At 39.8% G+C, this 22,407-nt stretch overlaps 1 protein-coding gene across 1 annotated transcript; it reads left to right on the forward strand.

Moving 5' to 3' along the window:
- Positions 1–1,339: 1,339 nt before the first annotated feature.
- On the forward strand, positions 1,340–21,885 carry LOC121875931. The gene is made up of 6 exons (XM_042380685.1): positions 1,340–1,501; positions 8,967–9,090; positions 9,614–9,699; positions 11,202–11,297; positions 13,654–13,794; positions 21,282–21,885. The coding sequence occupies exons 1-6, from the start codon at positions 1,445–1,447 to the stop codon at positions 21,324–21,326; spliced, it is 549 nt and encodes a 182-aa protein (XP_042236619.1). The 5' UTR covers positions 1,340–1,444; the 3' UTR covers positions 21,327–21,885.
- The last annotated feature ends 522 nt before the right edge of the window (positions 21,886–22,407 follow it).

Genomic DNA, 22,407 nt, shown 5'->3' on the forward strand with positions numbered 1-22,407 from the left:
TCGGTCACGTCTCTGTCACGCACTGTTGGCAAGTACTGGGCATGCACCTGCTCCTGAATGTACATAAACCTGCTCCAGTGTTGGCCAAGTCTGGTCTTGAAAGAGCTCACACTCGGTGCCGTCACAACACTTTTTGGTAGATTGTTCTAAGAATTCACAACTCTCACAACGAAAAAGTTTGCCTTCACAGTTTTCTGACCAGCGGCTTCTTCAACCTTGAACTGTGACCCCCTGTTGGGGGCGAGCGTCCGCCAGCTCCAGGTAAGGACACTAGATTGAGTAGTGTCCCTTGAGGTGCGTATACACCTCAATGAGGTCTCCCTTTGCCCGTCTGGACTCTGTAGTATAAGCTAGGCAAGTTCAGGTGCTCCAATCTCTCAGGGTACTTAAGGTGACGAAGTGCAGGCACCAATCTGGTGGCCCTCCTTTGAACACTTTCAATCAACTGACAGTCCCTAGCATATCTCGGGGACCAGACGGGGTAATAGTACTCCAGGTGGGGAAGCACTTATACCCTTGAAGATCGTTACGAACTTATGAGGGACGGACCGTCAAAATATCTGCCCTGTAGTACAGTCTCATCCAATTGTTCGTTAACTCTCCCAACCAGCTGTTGCTGCACTGCCTGCTTCAGAAGTTCAGATGTATGAACTTGAGTCTGTTACTTCGAACCTTTAGATTCATTCGTATCGGTTTCATGTTCTGGTTGGTAATGAGACAGTTTCAACATCTGAAGCAGGCAGTGCAGCAGTAGTTGGCTGGGAAAGTTGACGAACTTTTGGGTGAGACTGAACCCCGCTTGTGATGGGCACACAGGGTGATTTCGTGCCATTAATCACCACACGAAGATAGTCTCCGATCCAAGCGAAGACATTTCCCTGAATCCTGTACCCTTCCAGCTTAATTTTCAGCCTTTCATTGGGGGTACACTGTCGAAAGCCTTGGTAAAATTTTGATATATATTGTCGATATTACCACCCTGTTCCAGATTTGGGTCCAATTGTGTTAAGAACATTGAAATACTTAAATAAATAAAAACATTGACAGAAGTACTTAGAAAATAACTTAGAAAAGAATTAGTAAGTAAATAAGAAAAGATAATATAAATAAGAAAATTAAAGGTTATATAAGACAAGTGATTGAAAAAACATAACCAAAGAAATAAAAGAAAGTTATATAAGTTATCACAGAAAAGAGAAATAGAAAATATGAATTATTAAAGAAAATATATATAGTGTATAAATCTTCTTTCTCCCCCTTACACTAGACCTCAGCGATTGCTTTTCACAATGTCATTTCATGATTCGTCAGGCGATAAGATAGTACAGATAGTGGCTGTGAAGCCCGGGGCGTACACAGTGTGGTGCTGGCGATTAGAACAGCAGCAAGTGGTGGTGGTGTTAGAGCCAGGAGGTGGTGAGGGTTTCGTTCACAAACTTACAACATGTGTGAGCTGACAGGGCTGAAGGCGACGGGAGTCGTGATGGCCATGTTTGCCACAGTAAGTCCCAAGTAATGAGTTTCTGAGTATCACTATTGTACTTGCTTTAATCGTAGTTGTATGTGACAACCAACACTCGAGGATAAAAAGTACCGGGTATGTGTATAGTAATAAAAGTCCTTTACCTCAAAGGTAGATGGTAGATCAGGAGGAGCATTCAACAACTATCGAGACCTGGATCAAGGAGGCGAAACAGTTGTCGAGGTGTGAACCGTGCGATCCGCCCCTAAAGCTGGTCCCTTGTTGCCATACAGTACACAATCAACAGGTATCCACGGCAAACTTTTTCGGAGTGAGAGTTGTGAACTCTCAGAACTATCTACCAGAAAGTGTTGTGAAGGCACCGAGTGAGAGCTCTTTCAAGACAAGACTTGACCAACACTGGAGCGGGTTCAGGTACATTTAGGAGCCGGTGCATGCCCAGTACTTGCCAACAGTGAGTGACCGATCGCCGAAGCGGCTAACGAGCCGATCAGCGGTGAAGAGGATACAATTAGCAGAACGGTGTCCGATCTAAGAGAAGAGTCCCAGTTAGGGACAATATAATTTGTGATAGAAAAAATTCATTGTTTATATCATAGATCATTTATTTTTAATCCTTCGTGCGCCATGTTGATTTAACTATGGTTTGTCTCACAATGGTTAACGAATCAGCTAATCTAACGCAGTGTCTCCGCTAATGGATGATGATTGGAATTTACTTATATGACAAGGCACCCGAACCCCACCATACATCCACTCCTCATTCAATTAAAGCCTACGATGACCCGAGAGGAGTAGTGGCTAGAAATCCACAAAACAAGAACAAGTGATCTTACCTGAACAATAAACATCCTACAATAACATCGAATTTTATACCGCCTTAGTAACCTGCATAAAACACAAATTATGGAACATCTGTACGAGGCAATGACTAAACCAACTGACTATACATCCCTTGCTACGGTGTCAAGTGACGTCAGAGGCGGAGATAAAGAGAGGTGGGTGGGTGTGCCCTCATCCACAATATCTCAAAGTAAACAGAATGACAGATTAACTTTTGTCACCAACGCTGACAGTATCAACTACTTTAATTCGTGCACTTATACATTTCGTGTTATTATTAAGATACCTGTGTGAGAGAGAAGAGTTGCTTGTGGGGTGAGGGACCTATGTTTAATTTAGTTTATTTAATTTTTCGTTTCACCTCTTTATCATATTATTAGCCTTTCGGAGGGGGGTGAGAAGGCGTGTTTGTGTGTCTCGGGTGTGTGGGATACTGTAGTGAACAATTGGAATAAGCTGCCAGTGAATGTTGTGGTGACGCCAAGTGTGAGCTCATTGAAAGTCAAGATTGACCAACATTGGCTCATGTTCAGGTATAGATTCAAGAGCCCGTGCATGCCCAGTGCTTAACCGGTGACACAGGACGTAGAGTATATGTAGGAGACTGGAGAGGAGCAGTGTTGCAGTGCCAATTTTTAAGGTGCAAGAGCTGTCAAAATAATTTCCGTTTTCTAAACCATGTATATATATATATATATATATATATATATATATATATATATATATATATATATATATATATATATATATATATATATATATATATATATATATATTTTTTTTTTTTTTTTTTTTTTTTCCATCAAGTAGTAGTCTAATGTGCTTATTCTTTCAATATTGGTCACATACCTATAGCTCTTATGAGAGGAAATACATACCCTGTACCTACTTTTGAAAAAGTACTGTTTTAAGTGTTTAGAATAGCACCTGTTATCAAAGTCTTTCTACAATATTGATGTCATAAAATGTAAGCTGAGCTGAAGGAGAGACTAATTATATGAGGATATATTCGGTTTTGTATATGTATTATTAATGGAAAATAAAGTTGATTGCTTCTTTTTTCTTTTATCCTCTTCACCACTGATCGGCTCGTTAGACGCTTGGGCGATCGGTCACGTCTCTGTTACGCACTATTGGCAAGTACTGGGCATGCACCGGCTCCTGAATGTACCTGAACCTGCTTCAGTGTTGGTCAAGTCTGGTCTTGAAAGAGCTCACACTCGGTGCCGTCACAACACTTTCTGGTAGATGTTCCAAGAGTTCACAACTCTCACTCGAAAAGTTTGCCCTCACAGTTTTCTGGACTTGTGGCTTCTTCAATCTTGAGCTGTGACCCCTTGTGGGGCGAGCGTCCGACAGCTCCAAGTAAGGACACTCAACTGAGTAGTGCCCCTTGAGATGCTTATACACTTCAATTAGGTCGCCCATTGCCCGTCTGTAGTATAAGCTAGGCAAGTTCAGGAGCTTCAATCTCTCAGGGTAGTTGAGGTGCCGAAGTGCAGGCACCAGTCTGGTGGCCCTCCTTTGAACATTTTCATCCAACTGACAGTCCCTAGCATATCTCGGGGACCAGACAGTACTCCAGATGGGTTAACACTTCACTCTTGAAGATCATTACGGGGGACGGACCGTCTAGATATCTGAACGACCTTCTTATATGACCCAACAATTTTTTTTTTTATGGACATTAGCCCACCCGGGCACAGGTCAAACGACCCACAACGTTGTCTGGGGGCGGAAAAAAAGAACGGAAAGAAATTGTAAATATAGAAAAAAAGGCCCTTCTCATATTCAGTCTCAAATAGTGCAATTTCTTCATCCCGTTGGGACATGGTACGCCTCCTTACCATTGGTACGCCCCAGGTGCATCCTCTTACACTTCGTGACATTAAATCTCAGCAGCCGTTTCTTCGACTATTCTTGGAGCTCACAAAGGTCCTTCTGCAGCTCTTCACAGTCCGCTTGGTTCTTGATTTCCCGAAATAACTTGGCGTCATCGGCAAACATTTGTATGGAGGAGTGTACAACGTCAGGCATGTCATTTATGAAACAAACAAACAACAGCGGGCCCAACTGCACTGCCTTTTCCCTGCTTGTGACAGGTACGGATGATGATTTCGTGCCAATATTCACCACACCTTTGCAGTCATGTAGAAAGTCTTCTATCCACACTTGGACATTACCCCGACTTCCGTACCATTCCAGTTTGATTTTCAGCCTTTCGTGGGGTACACTGTCGAAAGCCTTGGCAAAATCTTGGTATATATTGTCGATATTACCACCCCGTTCCAGAATATGGGTCATAATATCCAATACCCTGCGCAATTGTGTTAAGCAGGAGCGCCCCGGCATAAAACCGTGTTGGCAATCCTTTACAAGGTTGTTTCGTAGTACATGTTCCATCGCGGCATCTCTGATAATACTCCGTAATTTACATATTATGCTGGTAAGGCTCACCGGTCTATAGTTGTTCGTGAAGTGACGATCGCCCTTCTTGAAGATTGGACTCACATAAGCCACTTTCCATCGACTGGGGACCTTTTGTTCATCCAGGCATTTACAAAACTAGATCTTCAGGGGCTCGGCAAGCACGTTGCACAACTCTCTTAGCACTCTAGGATGCACCATGCCAGGGCCGAGACTCTTATGGACCTTTAGCTTTGACAATTTATTTCTAATACACTCTTCTGTGAACACAATGTGGGTCAGTGCTGTGTCGAACCGTCTGTCCTCAAATGCAGGAAGGTTAATCGCATCCTCTCTTGTGAACTCCGAGGAAAAGAAGCTGTTCAATGCCTCAGCTTTATCCTGGTCAGAATCTGCACAAAAAACCATCTTCGTGCCTCAGGTCTGATACTCCTACTCGCGTTTTTAATTTCGACTTTGCATAACAGTAAAATGCCTTTGGGTTTGACCTGACCTCGCTTGCAACCAGCCTCTGGAACTCCTTTTCAGCCCTTCTACACTAACTGAATGTGAGATGGACCTAGGTGTGTATGTTGACAATGAGCTGAAGTTCTTGGGCCATTGCAAGAAGAAGGTAGGTCAGGCTAATAAACTATTAGATCTTACAGGAAAGTCGTTCACATATCTACAGTCCATCCCTCGAAACGATCTTCAAGAGTGAAGTGTTTCCCCATCTGGAGTGCTGTCACCCCTTCTGGTCCCCGAGATATACTAGGGACTGTCAGTTGATTGAAAATGTTCAAAGGAGGGCCATCAGACTGGTGCCTGCACTTCGGCAACTCGACTACCCTGAGAGATTGGAGCGCCTGAACTTGCCTAGCTTATACTAAAGAAGCGCAAGGGGTGACCTAATTAAGGTATACAAGCATCTCAAGGGGCACTACTCAGTTGAGTGTCCTTACCTGGAGCTGGCGGGCGCTCGCCCAACAAGAGGTCACAGCTCAAGATTGAAGAAACCGCAAGTCTAAAACTGTGAGGGGTAACTTTCAGAGTGAGATGTGTGAACTCTTGGAACAATCTGAAGAGTGTTGTGACAGCATTGAGTGTGAGCTCTTTCAAGACCAGACTGGATATGCACTTGAGCAGGTTCAGATTAGCCGTGCATGCCCAGTACTTGCCAACAGTGCATAACAGGGACGTGACCGATCGCCCAAGCGGCTAACGAGCCGATCAGTGGTGAAGAGGATAAAAGTAAAATTTCAAAAGTTACCTATCTTGTTAGCCAGCCCCATGAACCCCCCGGTATATTAAACAGAAAGAACTTAATATGATATCATGTAATTTTAAGTTTTTTGTGGACGTGAGAGTAGCAGCCCATACCGAACAGTTCTTGAGCATACACTGAGCATTGCTGTTGATCAAGCCCAGGTGCCAGAGAGTTTTGAAATACAGTATAGTCTTCATTTACGCGGTCAATTGAACCCGTGGAGGTCCGCAGAAAACGAGAAACGCGTAAACGAAATAACAGAACATATGGGATTAATTAAAATAGAGACAAGGCCGACCCACAAGTGGGAAGAAAAGTGAAACATCAAGCATGGCTTAACTAATTTATTCCTTATAAATCATATTGCATCCCGTCACAATACAAAAAGAGTTGGCCTTCATCAGAAGAACAACTATTATGTTCATTACACTTCACATCAATACACGTCTTATATCAAGTAATTACTGTTATCATCTTCATTCTTCATAACAACCAATGACCTCTTTCCTCGGTCATTCCTTCTTACCAAACACCCAACACTGCACCACCTGTTAGAGTATAGCATCACATGTTACATTACAGCACCACATGTTATATCATAGCACCACATCCCGGGTACACTCCACACCTACAAGTATGGAACTCCTCGGTATTCTTAGATACACATTCCAGGAACCTCGTTCACACTCTACTCTTGCTGAGTAGATGGATACTTCCCAGGTTATCATACCAGTACTGTTTCCACGTCTGGTATTCTTAGGTCGCTCCACATATCGACGGCGGATCTTCTCAAACATACTATTATTTTCTCCTATCTTGGGTGGTGATATGTAGGGTATCCACAGATGCACAGTGGAGGTGCATAATGGCCGTGGCAGTGTGAGTCCTTCACCGTGGTGTTGGCTTGGCTGACGCTCTGGACGCGTGCGTACCTGTTTTGATGAGAGCGGGTATGACTGAGCGCGGTGCCTCGCGTCTCTCACTGAACTAGGCCTACAGTTTCCAATCTTTAATTTTCACTCTGATATTATTCTGGTTCTCACATGTACACTTTCCTATCTATTGTGACCTTATGCCTTATAATTATATATCTTAATCCTAAGTTACATATTAAAGTAATGATCTGGTTTGACAGCTCCTGAGGAAATTAATTGGGCTATATCATTACAGTGACCCCTCGGTTAACGAACTCAATCCGTTCCAGAAAGTCGTTCGTTAACCGAAACCATTGTTTCAATGGGTTTTTGGGTAATTGGTTCCAACTCACCGAAAATTGCCTAAATTCAACATAATGGTAGAAAAGTTCACTTACTTTGAGGTGTGTATGTAGAAGGCTCCTGGATGATGATGATGATGATGATGATGATGATGATGATGGGAATTAGAATGGGGGTGGAGGAGAAGGAAGAAGAGAAGGCATTGGGGTGGGAAGAGAAGTCACCCCATGGCACCATTTCACCCATAAAATTTTAGTTCACTTGGTGTATTTCAAGATTATTTTTAAATCAACACTGCACTGCATTATATATTGTCAATATGTAAAATATATTTCAAAATGACCAATAATTTGCTTGGAAACACAGAAAAAAGCATTTAGTTGAAGAGAGTCTCAAGCAAGATGTTACCTCCAGTGAAAACAGAGAGAGACTAACTCCTGTTTGCTGTGTTAAGAGGCTGGATGTCAGAGATTAAACTAGTCACTACTCTTTCAATTATGTTCAATAATTGTTAAAATGACTAAAAAATTGAATATTAAACTTTTAAAATTATTGAATAGTATAAACTTTGATATTTACTAAAAATAGTAAGGAATTTAAGCCCTAGAACCGATTAATGTATTGGCAGACTGATACTAAAGCTGGTTGCCCGGTCAGTGCAAGCGAAAACATGTTGAGGTCGGTCAGAAGAAATTCGTTAACCGAATTTTTGTTCGTTAACCGAATTGAAGGTCCTTATGGAAGGCAGTTTGTTAACCAAAATTTCGTTAACCGAGGTGTTCGTTAACCGAAATTTCGTTAATCGAGGTGTTCGTTAAACGAGGGGTCACTGTAACTCAAAACTGTAGCCCGGGGCCGAATAGACGCCAACATCGACCAAAGACTAGCAGATTTTTCATGGCGTGGGTATATCCACTTCACTTCAATCTGTATTTAGGGATCCTCCCCTCATACGTTGCAATCGTTGAACACATTCAAAAGATTCTCTGATTATTGCATGGTCCGTGGTTATCCGTGACAAGAGGTAACGAGGTGTATTAAGCTCACACCGAGGCATACAAGATATTTTCTTTAAGTATAGTTTCTGGATCACTTCCAACACTTCACATAGGTCTGATACATTTATCCTTTTTCCAAATCAATGTTCTTTTATTTTTTCATCTGATACCTAGGTAGCTATGTTCAATAATTATCGTTCACAGACGTAAATAGAATGACCTTCAAACGCGATCTACTCTTATCCCTTATAATACACTGGTCCATATCAATTGGACCTTCCCAATCATCCTATAGATACCTTGAGTTCTCCTTAATGCTATGAGTACATACACTTAACATTATATAACCGTACCTTGGTACAATTTGTATAAAACATACAGTAGGCAAGTTATAAACATACATTAGATGAGTTATCCTTTACCAACGTTTCCGCTTTTCTGAGACTCTAAAAGCGCTGTGGATTTGAATGTTATGTAGCGTAATATGAATTAAAGAGATTTTAGGGATGACAATGATGTGCGCAGTACACATGTAGTTTTCATTAGGTAATGTAGTTTATGTTGGGTCATTTGGAAAGTAGTTTGGATTATGTTTTTTTAGTTAGCTTAGGTCTGTTTTTTTAGTTAGGTTAGTTTTTGGGGTAGCAGGGTTTCAATAAGTTAGTTAAGGTTTTCTAGGGTTAGGTTAGATTAATTTTTGTTGGAGAGTTTATGATCAATTCCAGTCTCATTCTTTGTGTGTTCTGATACAGTTGGTGTCTATGGGTACCGAGGGATTTTATGCATGGAAAGCTTACGAGGTGGACAATGAGTGTAATGTGACAAACGTAGACAATGGCATAGATTACTACAACATTGACGTCTGCTGGTTTGACGGTAAGTTCCTCGGTTGCCATCTATAAGGTTAGTGCAATAATTTCTTCATTAACTACAAATAGAGAAAGCATCTTGTTACCTGTTGTTTCATGATCATTTTACTGATGAAATTTTGTATAAGTATCATTAGCTACCTATCATGTAATTTTGCATTTGGGTATAGTATTGTATATAATTAGTTGAACTCACACCATAACATAAAATAAATGAGTATATAGAAGCTGAGATAGAAATCAAATTTTCCTTTTGAATTATTTAAGTCAACTTTGTATATGCTGTTTACAATAGTACTGTACACATTCCAAAGTGAAAATAGTTATTTTTGAACAGTAGATGCACATGAATTTCATATCAAGCTTTAAGCCACCATTTTGTCAAAAAGTACTGTACATAACTTAAGCACAAGTTGGTGCACCCTAGTTTGATAGTGTTACACTGTAGGTATCACTAAACCTAAACAAATTTTTAAAAATTAAATTATAACTTTGAATTTGACAATTTCTGAAATCGAATAACCCAACAGAGCTGGAGGTCCGCACCTACATAGGCTTGGTGGAGGGTATCCTGGGCATCATCGTCTCTGTCTGCCTCATCATCGGTTTTGCCAATGTGAGTATTGTAGGAACTCTAGTGTGGTCACAACACTGCCATGACTGGGCTAACGCTTAGTGAAGCCGAGTCCTGAGTTTGGTATGTGCACAGCCGCACACACAGGCTCACACTCTGGTTCTGCTTGTAGATTGTTATTATTATTATTGTTACATTTTCGCCTCCCAGGCCCTGTTAGGGTCAGAGACCTGTGCCCGGGTGGGCTAATCCCCGTAAAAAAAAAGAAAAGACTGTTACCCTGGCACACCCCACTCCAACTTTAATCCTGTGTTACTCAATGCCACCTGCATCAAACATCCTGTCGACAGTCTGCTGCAGATACATGACTGCCATCAACACACATATACTGTACAGTACAGTAAGTCCTCGCTTAACGTCACGGTTACGTTCCTAAAAACGTGTCGTTATACCTAAAACAACGTTAAGCTGATCAATTTTCCCCATAAGAAATAGATAAAATATGGGAGTTACGTTCCTGAGCCTCCCTTTGCCCCATGAAATACATTACATATATAGAAAATCATTGCCATTTCTATAGAAAACAATGCATATATATATATATATACAACTACTGCACTGTACTAAGTTTGTATTGGTACTCACCGATGGATGGAGGTGGTAGAGTGAGCGTGTGGTAAAAAGTAGAGCTGGCGGATGCCGGGAGGAGGGTGAGGCGGGAGCGGAGGAGGAGGTGGGAGCGGAGGAGGGCGGAGAAGGGAGGGTGGTTGTCAGAGAATCTTGCATAAGCCGAGAGAGCATAGCACGGCAGAAGAGAGTGGGTGATGCACCGTAAAATGTAGTTCTGACGACGTAGTATCGGATCACCGGGACGTTAGACAAATTTTTGGTCTCTTAAAGTTTGAAGACGTAGTACTGAAACAACACTAAGCGGGACGACATTAAGCGCGGACTTGCTGTATGTGGATATATAAAATGAGCGCAGTCAGAATTAAGAAACAAATAAAAATGTTTACAAAACATGTCATATGTAAAGAAACAATGTAATTGGCATATGATCACTTGAAACATGAAAAGACGGTCAATTACGTTAGAGGGTTACTTGTATACTCCAATAAAGATCAATTAAGTCACATCAACATAGGATGGAGGGGACTCAGGATGAGTGCAGTCAGAATTTTTTTTTCTCTTTCTCAATATATAAGTAGATGTTGGCAACTTCTAAATATTTACCTAATATACCAGGTATCGGCAACCCACGGCCCAAACCATATTATGGTAGATTTTTTCATAAATGGGAAAAAGTCTGATTGTAAACTGAAAATATCATAAGATGGACATAGCGTGCTAATACAACATTAACATTACTTCTGGGTTAGGAAGGATAGAAATTTTGGGGTTGCCCCGCAGAAAAATACCTATATCGTAATGCGGCCCATGACTGAGGAAAGGTTGCCCATGCCTGTAATATACTATATGTGCAATTGTAACCCCTACAATAGAAGCACCCAACAAGGTATACCATATATACTTTTATGTTATAGCCGTACCTGCCGCTGGTGTGGATTTGGACAGTTTGGGCCTTGGGGATATCTGCTTACAACAGCTACTGCACCTACGACTACTACACCACCATCCAGGTACATCTGCACGGTAAACTATGGCACTGTCACAGTAAACTATGATATGGTAAACTATAATATACTCATTGTAAACTGTGATATGATCAAGGTAAACTATAATACTGTTATGCCAAGGAATAATTTACTACAGTATTGCAATTTTTTTGAACTAGGTGTCTGATTATTTTTTATCCCAAGCAGCAGTTATTTTTGCAAGTTTTGGGAGATTTTCTTGTATACATTGATGTATTACCTATGTAAAAACTTTCTAGAATGTATTGTGTCATTTTTTAAGATTTACTTATGTGTTGTAAGCTTAGATCATTGTAGAACTTTCCGGATGTGTCTCATTTTCGCCACCCAGGCCCCAACGTGGGTCAGTGACCTGTGCCCGGGTGGGCTAACTCCGAGAAAAGATGGTACTAGAATGCTCTAGGAGTCTAGGCATCTGAAAAGAGGTATATAAGAACCAGCGAGCTGCCTAGGGGTGAGAGTTGCCCGTTCGAGTATTGTGGCATTGTTGTGAATGATATAAAGTGAAAAGACTAAGAAATTGTACACTGGAAGTGTGCTGGCTTTATGTCCAGTGATAAGGACATACCCTATGAACAGTTTTGTGAAGATTGTGATTATTAAAGAGAACTACTGTTCACAAGTGTATTTCTGTGACCTGGTGGAAATCTACCGGCCTGTTGTTTTGTCTGTACACTGATACTGATCATCGGGAAATTACCAGAGACTGGCGGGACAACTATTCTTAATTCGATGATACTTGTAATGTGTCTACTGCTTCTGTATACTGTACTGTATATGATCTGGCTGCTTGTGGAAACGGGTAAGTAGCAAAAGGGGTTCACAACAATACTCTCATGGTAAACTTTAACACACTCATTGTAAACTATGATATGATCATGGTCAAGTATAATTACTATCATGGTAAACTATGATACTGTCAAAAATGAGGTGCGATAATGGTAAAATACTGTACAGAACTGTCTGTCACAGAATCACTGTAATCCTTTGTACTATCACATTAATTTGGTAATGGGAGACGAGACCTGTATTTATCATAGGGCCCCGAGTTTAAGTTTGAAGTCATGCAATAGAAATGCCCAAATTCTCTGAGCCATAAGAAGTTCACAAGTCAACCCTCTGCCAGCAACACTTAGGCATCGATTTTCTGAGATCCCTAAGGAATTCTGGTGATCTACAAGTTAAGGCATGAAACAGTGATCACTGCTGACTACTATTATGTTGGCTTAATACAAAACCTGCACAATGTTACCTGGAAATACGACAGTAAACATTATCTTGAAGTGTGCTCCTGCTCCACCACAATGTGCCGGTCCACAAATCCCATGCCACACAGATGTCTCGATTCACGACCTTAGTTTTAAGCAACTCCACTACCCTCCTTACAGCCCAAATCTGGCTCCCAAGTGACTATCATCTGTATTGAAGGCTAAAGTCAAACCTCCGAGGTGCCACTTTCAGGTTGGTGAGGAGCTTAAGGAGGCTTCTGAGGCATGGTTTGTGGAGCTGAAGGAAGGTACTGAGGCACGGTTTGTGGAGCTGAAGGAAGGTACTGAGGATGGTTTGTGGAGCTGAAGGAAGGTACTGAGGCACGGTTTGTGGAGCTGAAGGAAGGTACTGAGGCACGGTTTGTGGAGCTGAAGGAGGGTAATGAGGCACCGTTTGCGCAGCTGAAGGAGGGTAATGAGGCACCGTTTGCGCAGCTGAAGGAGGGTAATGAAGTTTGGTTTGAAGCGCAGTAGAAGACAGTTAGAAGATTGGCATAGTGAATTTGAAAGACAAATTGAAAAATTTACTGAAGTCAGAGGAGTCTATACTGAAAAATAATAAATGAGTTTAGGTTGATTTCTTATTATATAACCATTTAGCCAAACTTTTTGATTACCCTTCGTATGTGCAATATCCACAAATACGTCATATGTATTCTCTATAAATGTGAAACACAGTGTAGGAGACAATAATGTGGTGCTACTGTTAAATATCCAGAGTTCTAGACTTTATCGCAATTTCTTGAACCGCTTAAAACTTCTACAGCTATTACTTTGAGTTTTTAATTTCGCTCCCATAACTTCCCATGTGGAATGATGAATATTACATGTTGATAGTAAAGTCGTAAAGTTAATCTGTAAGCAACAATGCCTCCTGTCACCCAAGATCCAACTAAAAACTTGGCTATTAATTGATGGCCACTGACTGAATTGAAGTCGAACAGGAGTGTCAAAAGTTCACATTAAGTCACATTGTTTGCTCTGCACTGTGATGATCATGTATGAGAAGCAGCAAAAACTAATTTTGCTATAAACAGTACTCCCGGACGCTTCATATTGTCTCTCTTCTTCAGGAAGCCAATGATGACCCACTGTGGGACATTGTGTGGGACGTGGACTATGGACTGTTCTTCTTCGTTGCCATGGTGTCTGTCTGTTGTCAAGTCTTTATCCTCATCTTCGTCTTACCCCTGGGAGTAGCCATCTCCTGCATGGTGAGAGAGAGAGAGAGAGAGAGAGAGAGAGAGAGAGAGAGAGAGAGAGAGAGAGAGAGAGAGAGAGAGAGAGAGAGAGAGAGAGAGAGAGAGAGAGAGAGAGAGAGAGAGAGAGAGAGAGAGAGAGAGAGAGAGAGAGAGAGAGAGAGAGAGAGAGAGAGAGCCCAAATTGACTAAACCTAACTTAAACCATCACAAATTCACCTAATCCAACTTTTTGTTACTTAACCACTTACCGTACCCTATACTATCCCAAGTAAACCTATTTCACCAAAACCTAATATATCTTAATCAAACTCAACCTCATCTTACTCAACCTAAGCTACATTAACTTAACCTCACAGAGGTCATGAGAAACATATTACTGTATGTGTGTGTGTGTGTCAGATGTAAGTAAAGTTTATGTGATTACAGTACAAGCACATGTATTCTAGAATTCTTTATGACTGTGTGTATATAGTGTAAATATTCTGTATTTAAGTATCACTGTGTTACTGTGTTCTTATTCATATAGGACAAAATATACCTTTTCTTGTAACACCACAAGAATGAATATGCAAATGGCTGTATATAAGCACACACATATATTATCTGTGACTGTGGTGTGTACATGTATATAAGTGTGAAACTGTGCACCTGTACTGTACAGTATATACAAGTATGTCCATGACCGAGTGTGTACAGTAGCCTACACCAAGTGTGTGTACTGTATGTGTGTGTAAGCCTATACGGTTATGTGCATGTACAGTTCTCTGACATACGACGGCCATGGTCGTATAAAATATTTTTCACAGTAATGTATTTTCGAGTCCCGACGTTAGTGATCATGGTGTGAACTGACAAAATTTTTGTTTGTAATTCCCTTTAAAATGGCTGGCAAGCGTAAAGTGAGCTCTCGTGGTGCTGAGAAGAAAAAGAGACACCCATTTTAGAATTTCTATGTCCACTGTATTATTTTTGCCTTACAACCAATTTGACTTACGACCTGGTCGCTGGACGGAACCCCGTCAGAAGTCGAGGAGAGACCGTATATAATCGTAAGTGTGACTGTGTGGGTGTGCACATGTTTTTACTGTGTGTTCTTATGTAATCAAATAACTTTCTCAATCATACTAGATTGCTTAAGGGGTAATATCTAGGGTTCCAAGATAGAACGATAGTATTTTTGGAACAAACTCCCCCCAATTTTTGCACATGTTTAAGTTCCGTGATTTGAGGTTGGCACGCCACTGTTTTTTCGGGGCCAGAGGCACACTACAAACATCTTTTTTTACACTCATACACTAACAGGTTCCAACAACGGCATCAAAGGATGTTTAAATATGCCATCAAAACACCTAAAATCTCATCAGACGTTACTTATGACCATAAAGTTTTAATTCCTTGTGCCGTAAAAATTGTTTCTAAAAAAGGTGCTACAAAAAATCCCATCTCTCACAAAATTTTGGAACTTTGACTTTTATCTTTTTTCCCTTCCTAAAGTATGAACGCACATCAAACATCCTGAGATTCCATATACCTGTATAAATAATGTAGACTTAATGAGTCGTAGAAAGAATAATTAGCTTAATTTTTAAAAGCTGCCTCTTGTATAATGTTAAGGAATATCAGTAAAAAATGCAAGGGAAATTGAAGACAAACAATGCAGAAATACAGTACAGTAGACCCTTGCCATTTGCGGGTGTACAATTCGCTATTTCAACGATTTGCAGTAAGCAGATGGTGGCTAGCTTGCATGCCTTTTCCAGCAGCACAATGAGTCACCCCATGCATCCACAGCATCTCCTCTCCCTCTGTTCACACTCAACCACTGCCTGTGACACAGCATCTCGTGTTGTACTCTCAAAACTTAGTGTCTGTGAAATGACCCCTAAAAGACTGCAAGTGTCAGTGCTAGCGATGCTAGTGGAGTGAAATGTAAAAGGCAGAAGTCACTGATGATCCTGACAAAGAAAGTTGAATTATTAGATAAGTCAAAAGAGGGGATGAGTGTTGCCGTGGCTTGTCAGTTGTTTGGTATAGATATCCAGTAGTTTTGCCTATTCACGCCATTCTGAACCTAACCACCGTGAATGACAAGGGTTTGCTGTAAAACAAATATGAGGTGCATTCACAAAGAAACAATTTTCAGAGGTACAGGTTGACAACCCTTTATCTGAAATTCCGATTGCTCACCTGGGTACAGGTCACTGACCCACATTGGGACCTGGGGGGCGAAAATGTAATAATAATAATGATAATAATTATTATTCATAGTGAATAATAAAAAATAAAATAAAATAAAAATAATAATATAACAATAATAATAATAAAATAATAAAATTTATAATAATATAATAATAATTAATAAAAATAATAATAATACAGTAATAAAGAAATACAAGAATGACCAAAAGATCAAGTGAGAAACACAACCTAGACCTATGAATTATTATTATTATTACTATTATATTTTAGCCTCCCAGGCCCCAATGTGGGTCAGTGACCTGTGCCCTGGTGGTCTGATCCCTGTTTAAAAAATAAATAAAAATAACTCAACCATTCTGAAATCCAAAATGCATCTGGCCCCACAGATTTCAGATAAGGGATTGTCAACCTCTACCAACAACCTCTGCAAAAGTAGTTTAGGGGGATCCACTATACCAATTTATCATATCTGAGAGAAACTGAGCATGATGAAGATTGACAAAGCTCCAGTTCGATGCAATACATCCATAACTACTTGATGAAGGGCACAATACAATAGAGTATAACACTGGTAATTTGCAAAAACATAAGATGATCTTCAACAAGTAGCTCAAAACAAGTACTGTTCCCGGTATTTACAAACATCCCCGGGTTACGGAAAGGTCCCATTCTTGAAAATTTTCCGTAACATGGGACCACTTTTCCCATTGACTCCAGTTATATAATTTGAGATGACTTCCCAAGGAATTTATTATTATTATTATTATTATTATTATTATTATTATTATTATTATTATTATTATTATTCAGTGCATGTGATGGAGGGTGAGGGTGCGGGGGTTTTGAGAATTGCAATTAAATGCCAGGTAGTGACGTGTCCTAATATTACTTATTCAGTAATTATTAGATGTTTTAATTGCTTGTATGTTGGCCTGGCGAGTTATTGCTAGGCATTAACATACCTAGGTATAAGCTAGGCGTCGCATTCTGGACTATATAATAAAAACTGGTTTTAGAAAAAATGCCTTTTGGGGAGGGGCAAAAATTTAATGGGTACAAGCACATAATATCTGAAAGAAAATAAACAGTTTTAAACACATACAGTACAGTACAATGATTCATTCATGATATAACATGACAATAAATACACACTACAATTGAATTTAACTGACCAGAAATGATGTTAAGTGTTGCATCAGGTGTAGATTGGAGTTACTGGGATTTACCTTAAACATCAAGTTTAATGTCCAACGGTAAAATTTTTTGTTCTATATCGTGGTTTTTTGTTTGAAAAACTAAAAAAATTTACCCAAATTCTGTAAGGGAAAATAGTCCAGAAGAAAGATGCAAAACTGAACAAAAGATGGAGAATGAATTCAAACCGAGTGACACCGCTGTTGTTGTTGTTGTTGTGGCTCCTCAACCATCTACTTGCAACCACCCACAATCCATACGAAATAAATTTTAAAATTTTGGTGATTTTTTAATATATCGCTATTTCATTTTTAATTAAAAAATTTACCAAAATTCTGTTAGGGTGAATTTTTTGGCCGTATCCCGAATTTTTTTGGTAATAATTTCAAATCCAAAAGCACTAATTTCCGTAATGCCGGGGATGCCTGTATACTGTATATAATGCCAGGAAAATGTAAATCTCCAGAGACAACATTACCTATTATGGGAAATCGAACTAACAACAATTGACCCCTGAACCTAACACCTACAAAACCATTGAACTCTCACATAGATCACATGAGGAATTATCAACTTGTCATTGGCATGCAGAACAGCTTTGAGTGGCAAATCCACTAGAATCCAACTCCTGAAAGTTCTGAATGTTCAGACAAATCCAGTCTGATCAAGACCGAAGCCAACTCCAAGTGGGTCTAGGCACCTTCCAGAAATAACCAGACATACAGTTACTCCAGTGATGACTACTGCATAGGCAGGACAGGTGAAAGAAGTCGTCGAATACATAAAGGGCAAAAATGAGAAGAGCCTTGGATTGGTGAAAATGTGTCTCAAAGCCCTGACAGTTCTTTAATATGGGCATGGACACCATACACCGAACTAAGGCTCCAGTTCATGAGAAGGTAGTGTCCGGCACTGCACCCGACCGCCTTTACTTCTCCAACTGCTACAATTGACACCCATTCAGAGCTGAGTGGACTAAGAATGCCCAGATATAATTAAGTGGCTCTTAAAATAGGAGGAGAGTGTTGAATTAACCTGCCATCACAACACTCAGGGACTAGCAGTTAACAGTAAATTTATATTTGAAAATAAAATTAACGACAAACCAACCAGATGATGGGTCTGATCACTGCAGCCACCGCCTGCAACTCTATTAATAAACCGTTTATTATTATTATTATTATTAAAACTTGAGATGGCTGTACAAAGTTCTCGTGTCGGCTTATATAGGGATGACGGAGTGACATGAATCCTCGCGAGATGAATGACACTCAACTGAGAATGTTCAGGAAGGCATGAAAAGTGATGCCTCGGCTGATAAACTTGAGTAAGAGACCATCGGAGAAAACAGAAAATGCCATCAAGAGCAGACAGTGGGATATTTGGTGATTAAAGTCAAGACCTCCAAAATAACACAAGGGGACATACTGCACCATAGACATGACCACCACAGAGACCACAAGACGATATTATTACAGATCACAGTTTCAAGTTCTTTTTTCTTTTCTTTTAACAAGGAATAGCCCACCCGGGCACAGGTCATCAACCCACAATGGGGCCTGAGGGGCATGAGAAATTAGAGTAAAGAGAAATTAAAATTAGAGGAGAAAACTATATTAATCTGCACCAACAAAGATGCCAGAAACCAGCTTCTTGAAGTGAGACAGATTGTATGAGTATGGAAACACAGAAGAAGGCAGACCATTTCACAGTTTGGCTGCGTGAGGAAAATGGATGTACTATAGCAGGTTATTCTATGTGACCAACTTCCACACAGTAACGGTGGGCACAGCAGGCAAGACGAAAGTTACGAGCCCATGACCTTGCCAGCGGTACACAGGATGCCAAATCCACCGAGCATTGCCAGTTAAAGTACCTGTAAAAGAGAGAGAGTAAAGCAACATTGCAACAAAGAGAAAGGGAAGAAAGATTATCAACTAAAGGAGGAGAGTTGCTGAAGATACACCCGCATGCAAAATCATGACAGATTCTCACTGTGCTCTGTGGATGTATAGAATAGCTAACCTGAAATGGATCTTATGTCTCCAAAAAATATTTTACCTTCAACAAAAGACTGAACAAGCCCTGAGCAGGTTAAAATGTCATGCTCAACTAGTTCAGTGCCTTAAATATATGTCACAGAGGCACAAGTTCGCACAAGACAATGGACGAAGAGAAACACATACAAGCATAGATCCTTCATCCAGAATATTCCTATTTAAACTAAGTGAGTTAAAGCTGCTTAAAGGCCCTGGAGTCAGATTCTCAAAGGCATCTACGATGAAAATTTCTAGTAAAATTTTACCTTAATAATATTTCCTTAGCATTGCAAGGTAGTTAATTAAGGTAGTCTTATTGTAATGTTGATGTTATTTTTTAATATTTTTTCATGTTGTTGAAAGTCAACAAGTAAGGTGCATTTTTACACCTTGTTTTTGAAGTGCATCAAGTAATAACGTATAGATCATGATCAAGAACTAAGAATACTGAACAATATGTTTGTGAGAACAAACCATTACTGTACCTATAATAATCTTAACTCACCAACCTTACCTAAATCAACCTAAGTTAACCAATCCCAATAACATTCTAAGTAAAGACATCATATGCTCATTTCTAGTAGCTGGCACTTAGCTGCAGTAATTGAAAAGTAAAGTCTTTCCAAGTAATATTCAACACATTATGACAAAAAAACCTGTGCAACTTAACTTTGAGGAGTGAAGTCTAAAAGATCAGTGGTCAATTTGGACAGATTAGGCCTAAGGGCTGTATGTGTATTCACAGCCGTCATGCCCGATGGTGTGCCCTGAAATCGGGCACCCGATGGTGGTGTAACAACTGTGTAATCACTGTGAATATGGCTCTAAGCAGCGAGATGTAACTTGCAGCACAGATATGCAATCGACTCGCTTCTCTTGGAAGGATGGGAAATGACCATCCTCATGTGTACCTGCACATCCCTACCAAATTTTAGCATTCTCCCTTTAAAACTGTAACCCCAAACATATACATACGCAATGCATATTTATATACGTATACTGTATATACATGAAGAAATTAGTCTACATTACCTCATTACATTAACTATGGCAATTTTTATCCATATAGAGAAAAATTTACAAATATTCACCTGAACTTGGAGGATATACTGTAGGTGTTTTAATTCTTGCAGAATTAAGAGATCATATCTTCTCAGTCTAAGCAAAGATTGATTTATGTATGTAAATTTTTCCTTAAACCCGTGCCAATTTTTTACATTATTTTTGTACTTTAGTTTCTATCAACCAGTTAGCTTCATTCTTATACCTGCTGTTAATTGTACAAACTTTACAGCATCGTGAGCATGAATCGGAACTACCACTCGTGTGTTTTCCTTAATTCAGTTGTGAAACCGTGCAGTACTGTATTTTGATTGCCTCTCTGTCATGGATTCATTACCACTATTACAGGCAGTGGGGACTAAAACACTCAAAAGATACAACCCCATGACAAATTAGTGGTTCAGATATCCATTGTTTTGTTGTTACCTGTACTTAATTCACATCTACGTAATTGATTAAACCTAGGAATAATATTTGTTTACATGTTCGTATGGTCCTCCGGGCTTGTTTACTGTCTATGTCTGTCATCATTCTTAAGAAAACATCTTGAGTGATCATTTTAGGTATCTGGACTAAAAAACCTCTTATAATGAAATAATCTTGATACCATGAAAAGGTAATACTGTATAATCATAACAATGCTTAATGAAAATAAAAATGTAATGTTCTACAGTATACAGGTTACAGTATTTTCAAAGTCCCTTGGTGTTTGTGTTTACAGAGTTCTTTGAAGAAGATATTATCAGAACCATCGGTAGGTTACTCATACTCCATCTTCTGCTCATAACAGTATGCCATTTCTTTGCTATGTCTGCCTGTAACTCTAAATCACAAAGGACTGTGTAGAATACAGTTATGGACTATGTACCCATGTTGCATTTGTAACTTCTTCAAGGGACTTTGCAAACACAAACTTGAAGAGACTTTGTAAACACTACAATATATCTAATTATTAGCGATGAGCGTCCCTTTGACAAGGATGGTATGAACTTCTTTTATCCACAGATTTCCTCAAGCTCTTCTTCTATGGGAGGTTTTGAGTGTAAGTAGTCAGTGCTTGTTGTTTTATGACATATTGATTAATTCATTCCAACACAAATTTCCCATAGAAATTTGTGCGTACTGTACTGCAGTTGATATGTCAGAGACCACAAATATCAAAACCAGACTGAATATGAATGAGTCCTCTCTTTCAACGGGCATAAAGATATATAAAAAAAAAGTTTCATCTTAACGTTATTTGAGCAGTTACACTGAGTTTCAAATAGAGATTGGACAGATATGTGAGTGCCTTACATAGGACAGTAGGCCTACTGCAGTGTTCTTTAGTCTTATGTTCTCAGGTGGTATTGATAGTGACAAGTTACCCATGATGCACATTCAAAAATATTATCAACTTACATTGTGACCACCATAACAGGGAACAAATTAACACTGTAATTTTGATACTACCTTTGGATATTAAATTCCTACTTCAGAGTAAGTCAAGAAGCTTGGTGTATTTTTAAGTTATGAGAAATGCTTTTCCCATGAACCTTTGATAATTTGGACCCAGTGACTTGGTTTGTACGGTTTAACAACAAATTAAGCTTGTAATGCATTCAACAGAAACACTCCACGGTTTTATGCCGGGCGCTTGCTTGACAATTGCTCAAGGTATTGGATATTTGGACCCATATTCTAGAACGGGTGGTAATATAGACAATATTTACCTAGATTTTGCCAAGGCTTGACAGTGTAACTTACCTAAAGGCTGAAAATCAAACTGGAAGGGTAACGAATTCGGGAAAATGTCCTAGCGTGATAGAAGACTTTCACATGACCGCAAGCAATGTGTGGTGATTAATGGCACGAAATCGTCATCTGTACCTGTAACAAGTGGGGTACCGCAGGGTAGTGTATTGGGCCCGCTGTTGTTTGTTTTTGTATAAATGATATGCCTGACGTTGTACACCTCTCCATACAAATGTTTGCCGATGACGCCAAGTTATTTCGGGAAATTAAGAACCAAGCGGACTGTGAAGAGCTGCAGAAGGACCTCTTTGGGCTCCAGGAATGGAAGGAATGGCTGCTGAGATTCAATGTCACGAAGTAAGAGGATGCACCTGGGCGCACTAACGTAAGGAGGCGA

This window comes from Homarus americanus, unplaced genomic scaffold (assembly GCF_018991925.1).
Source record: "Homarus americanus isolate GMGI-L3 unplaced genomic scaffold, GMGI_Hamer_2.0 scaffold59875, whole genome shotgun sequence".
NCBI classification, from domain to species: Eukaryota; Metazoa; Arthropoda; class Malacostraca; order Decapoda; family Nephropidae; genus Homarus; species Homarus americanus.

Coding starts and splice junctions, on each gene's coding strand:
- LOC121875931 (XM_042380685.1), top strand. CDS start 1,445: ATGTGTGAGCTGACAGGGCTGAAGGCGACGGGAGTCGTGATGGCCATG. Junction 1,502..8,966: donor TGATGGCCATGTTTGCCACA/GTAAGTCCCAAG, acceptor GTTCTGATACAG/TTGGTGTCTATGGGTACCGA. Junction 9,700..11,201: donor TCATCATCGGTTTTGCCAAT/GTGAGTATTGTA, acceptor TTTATGTTATAG/CCGTACCTGCCGCTGGTGTG.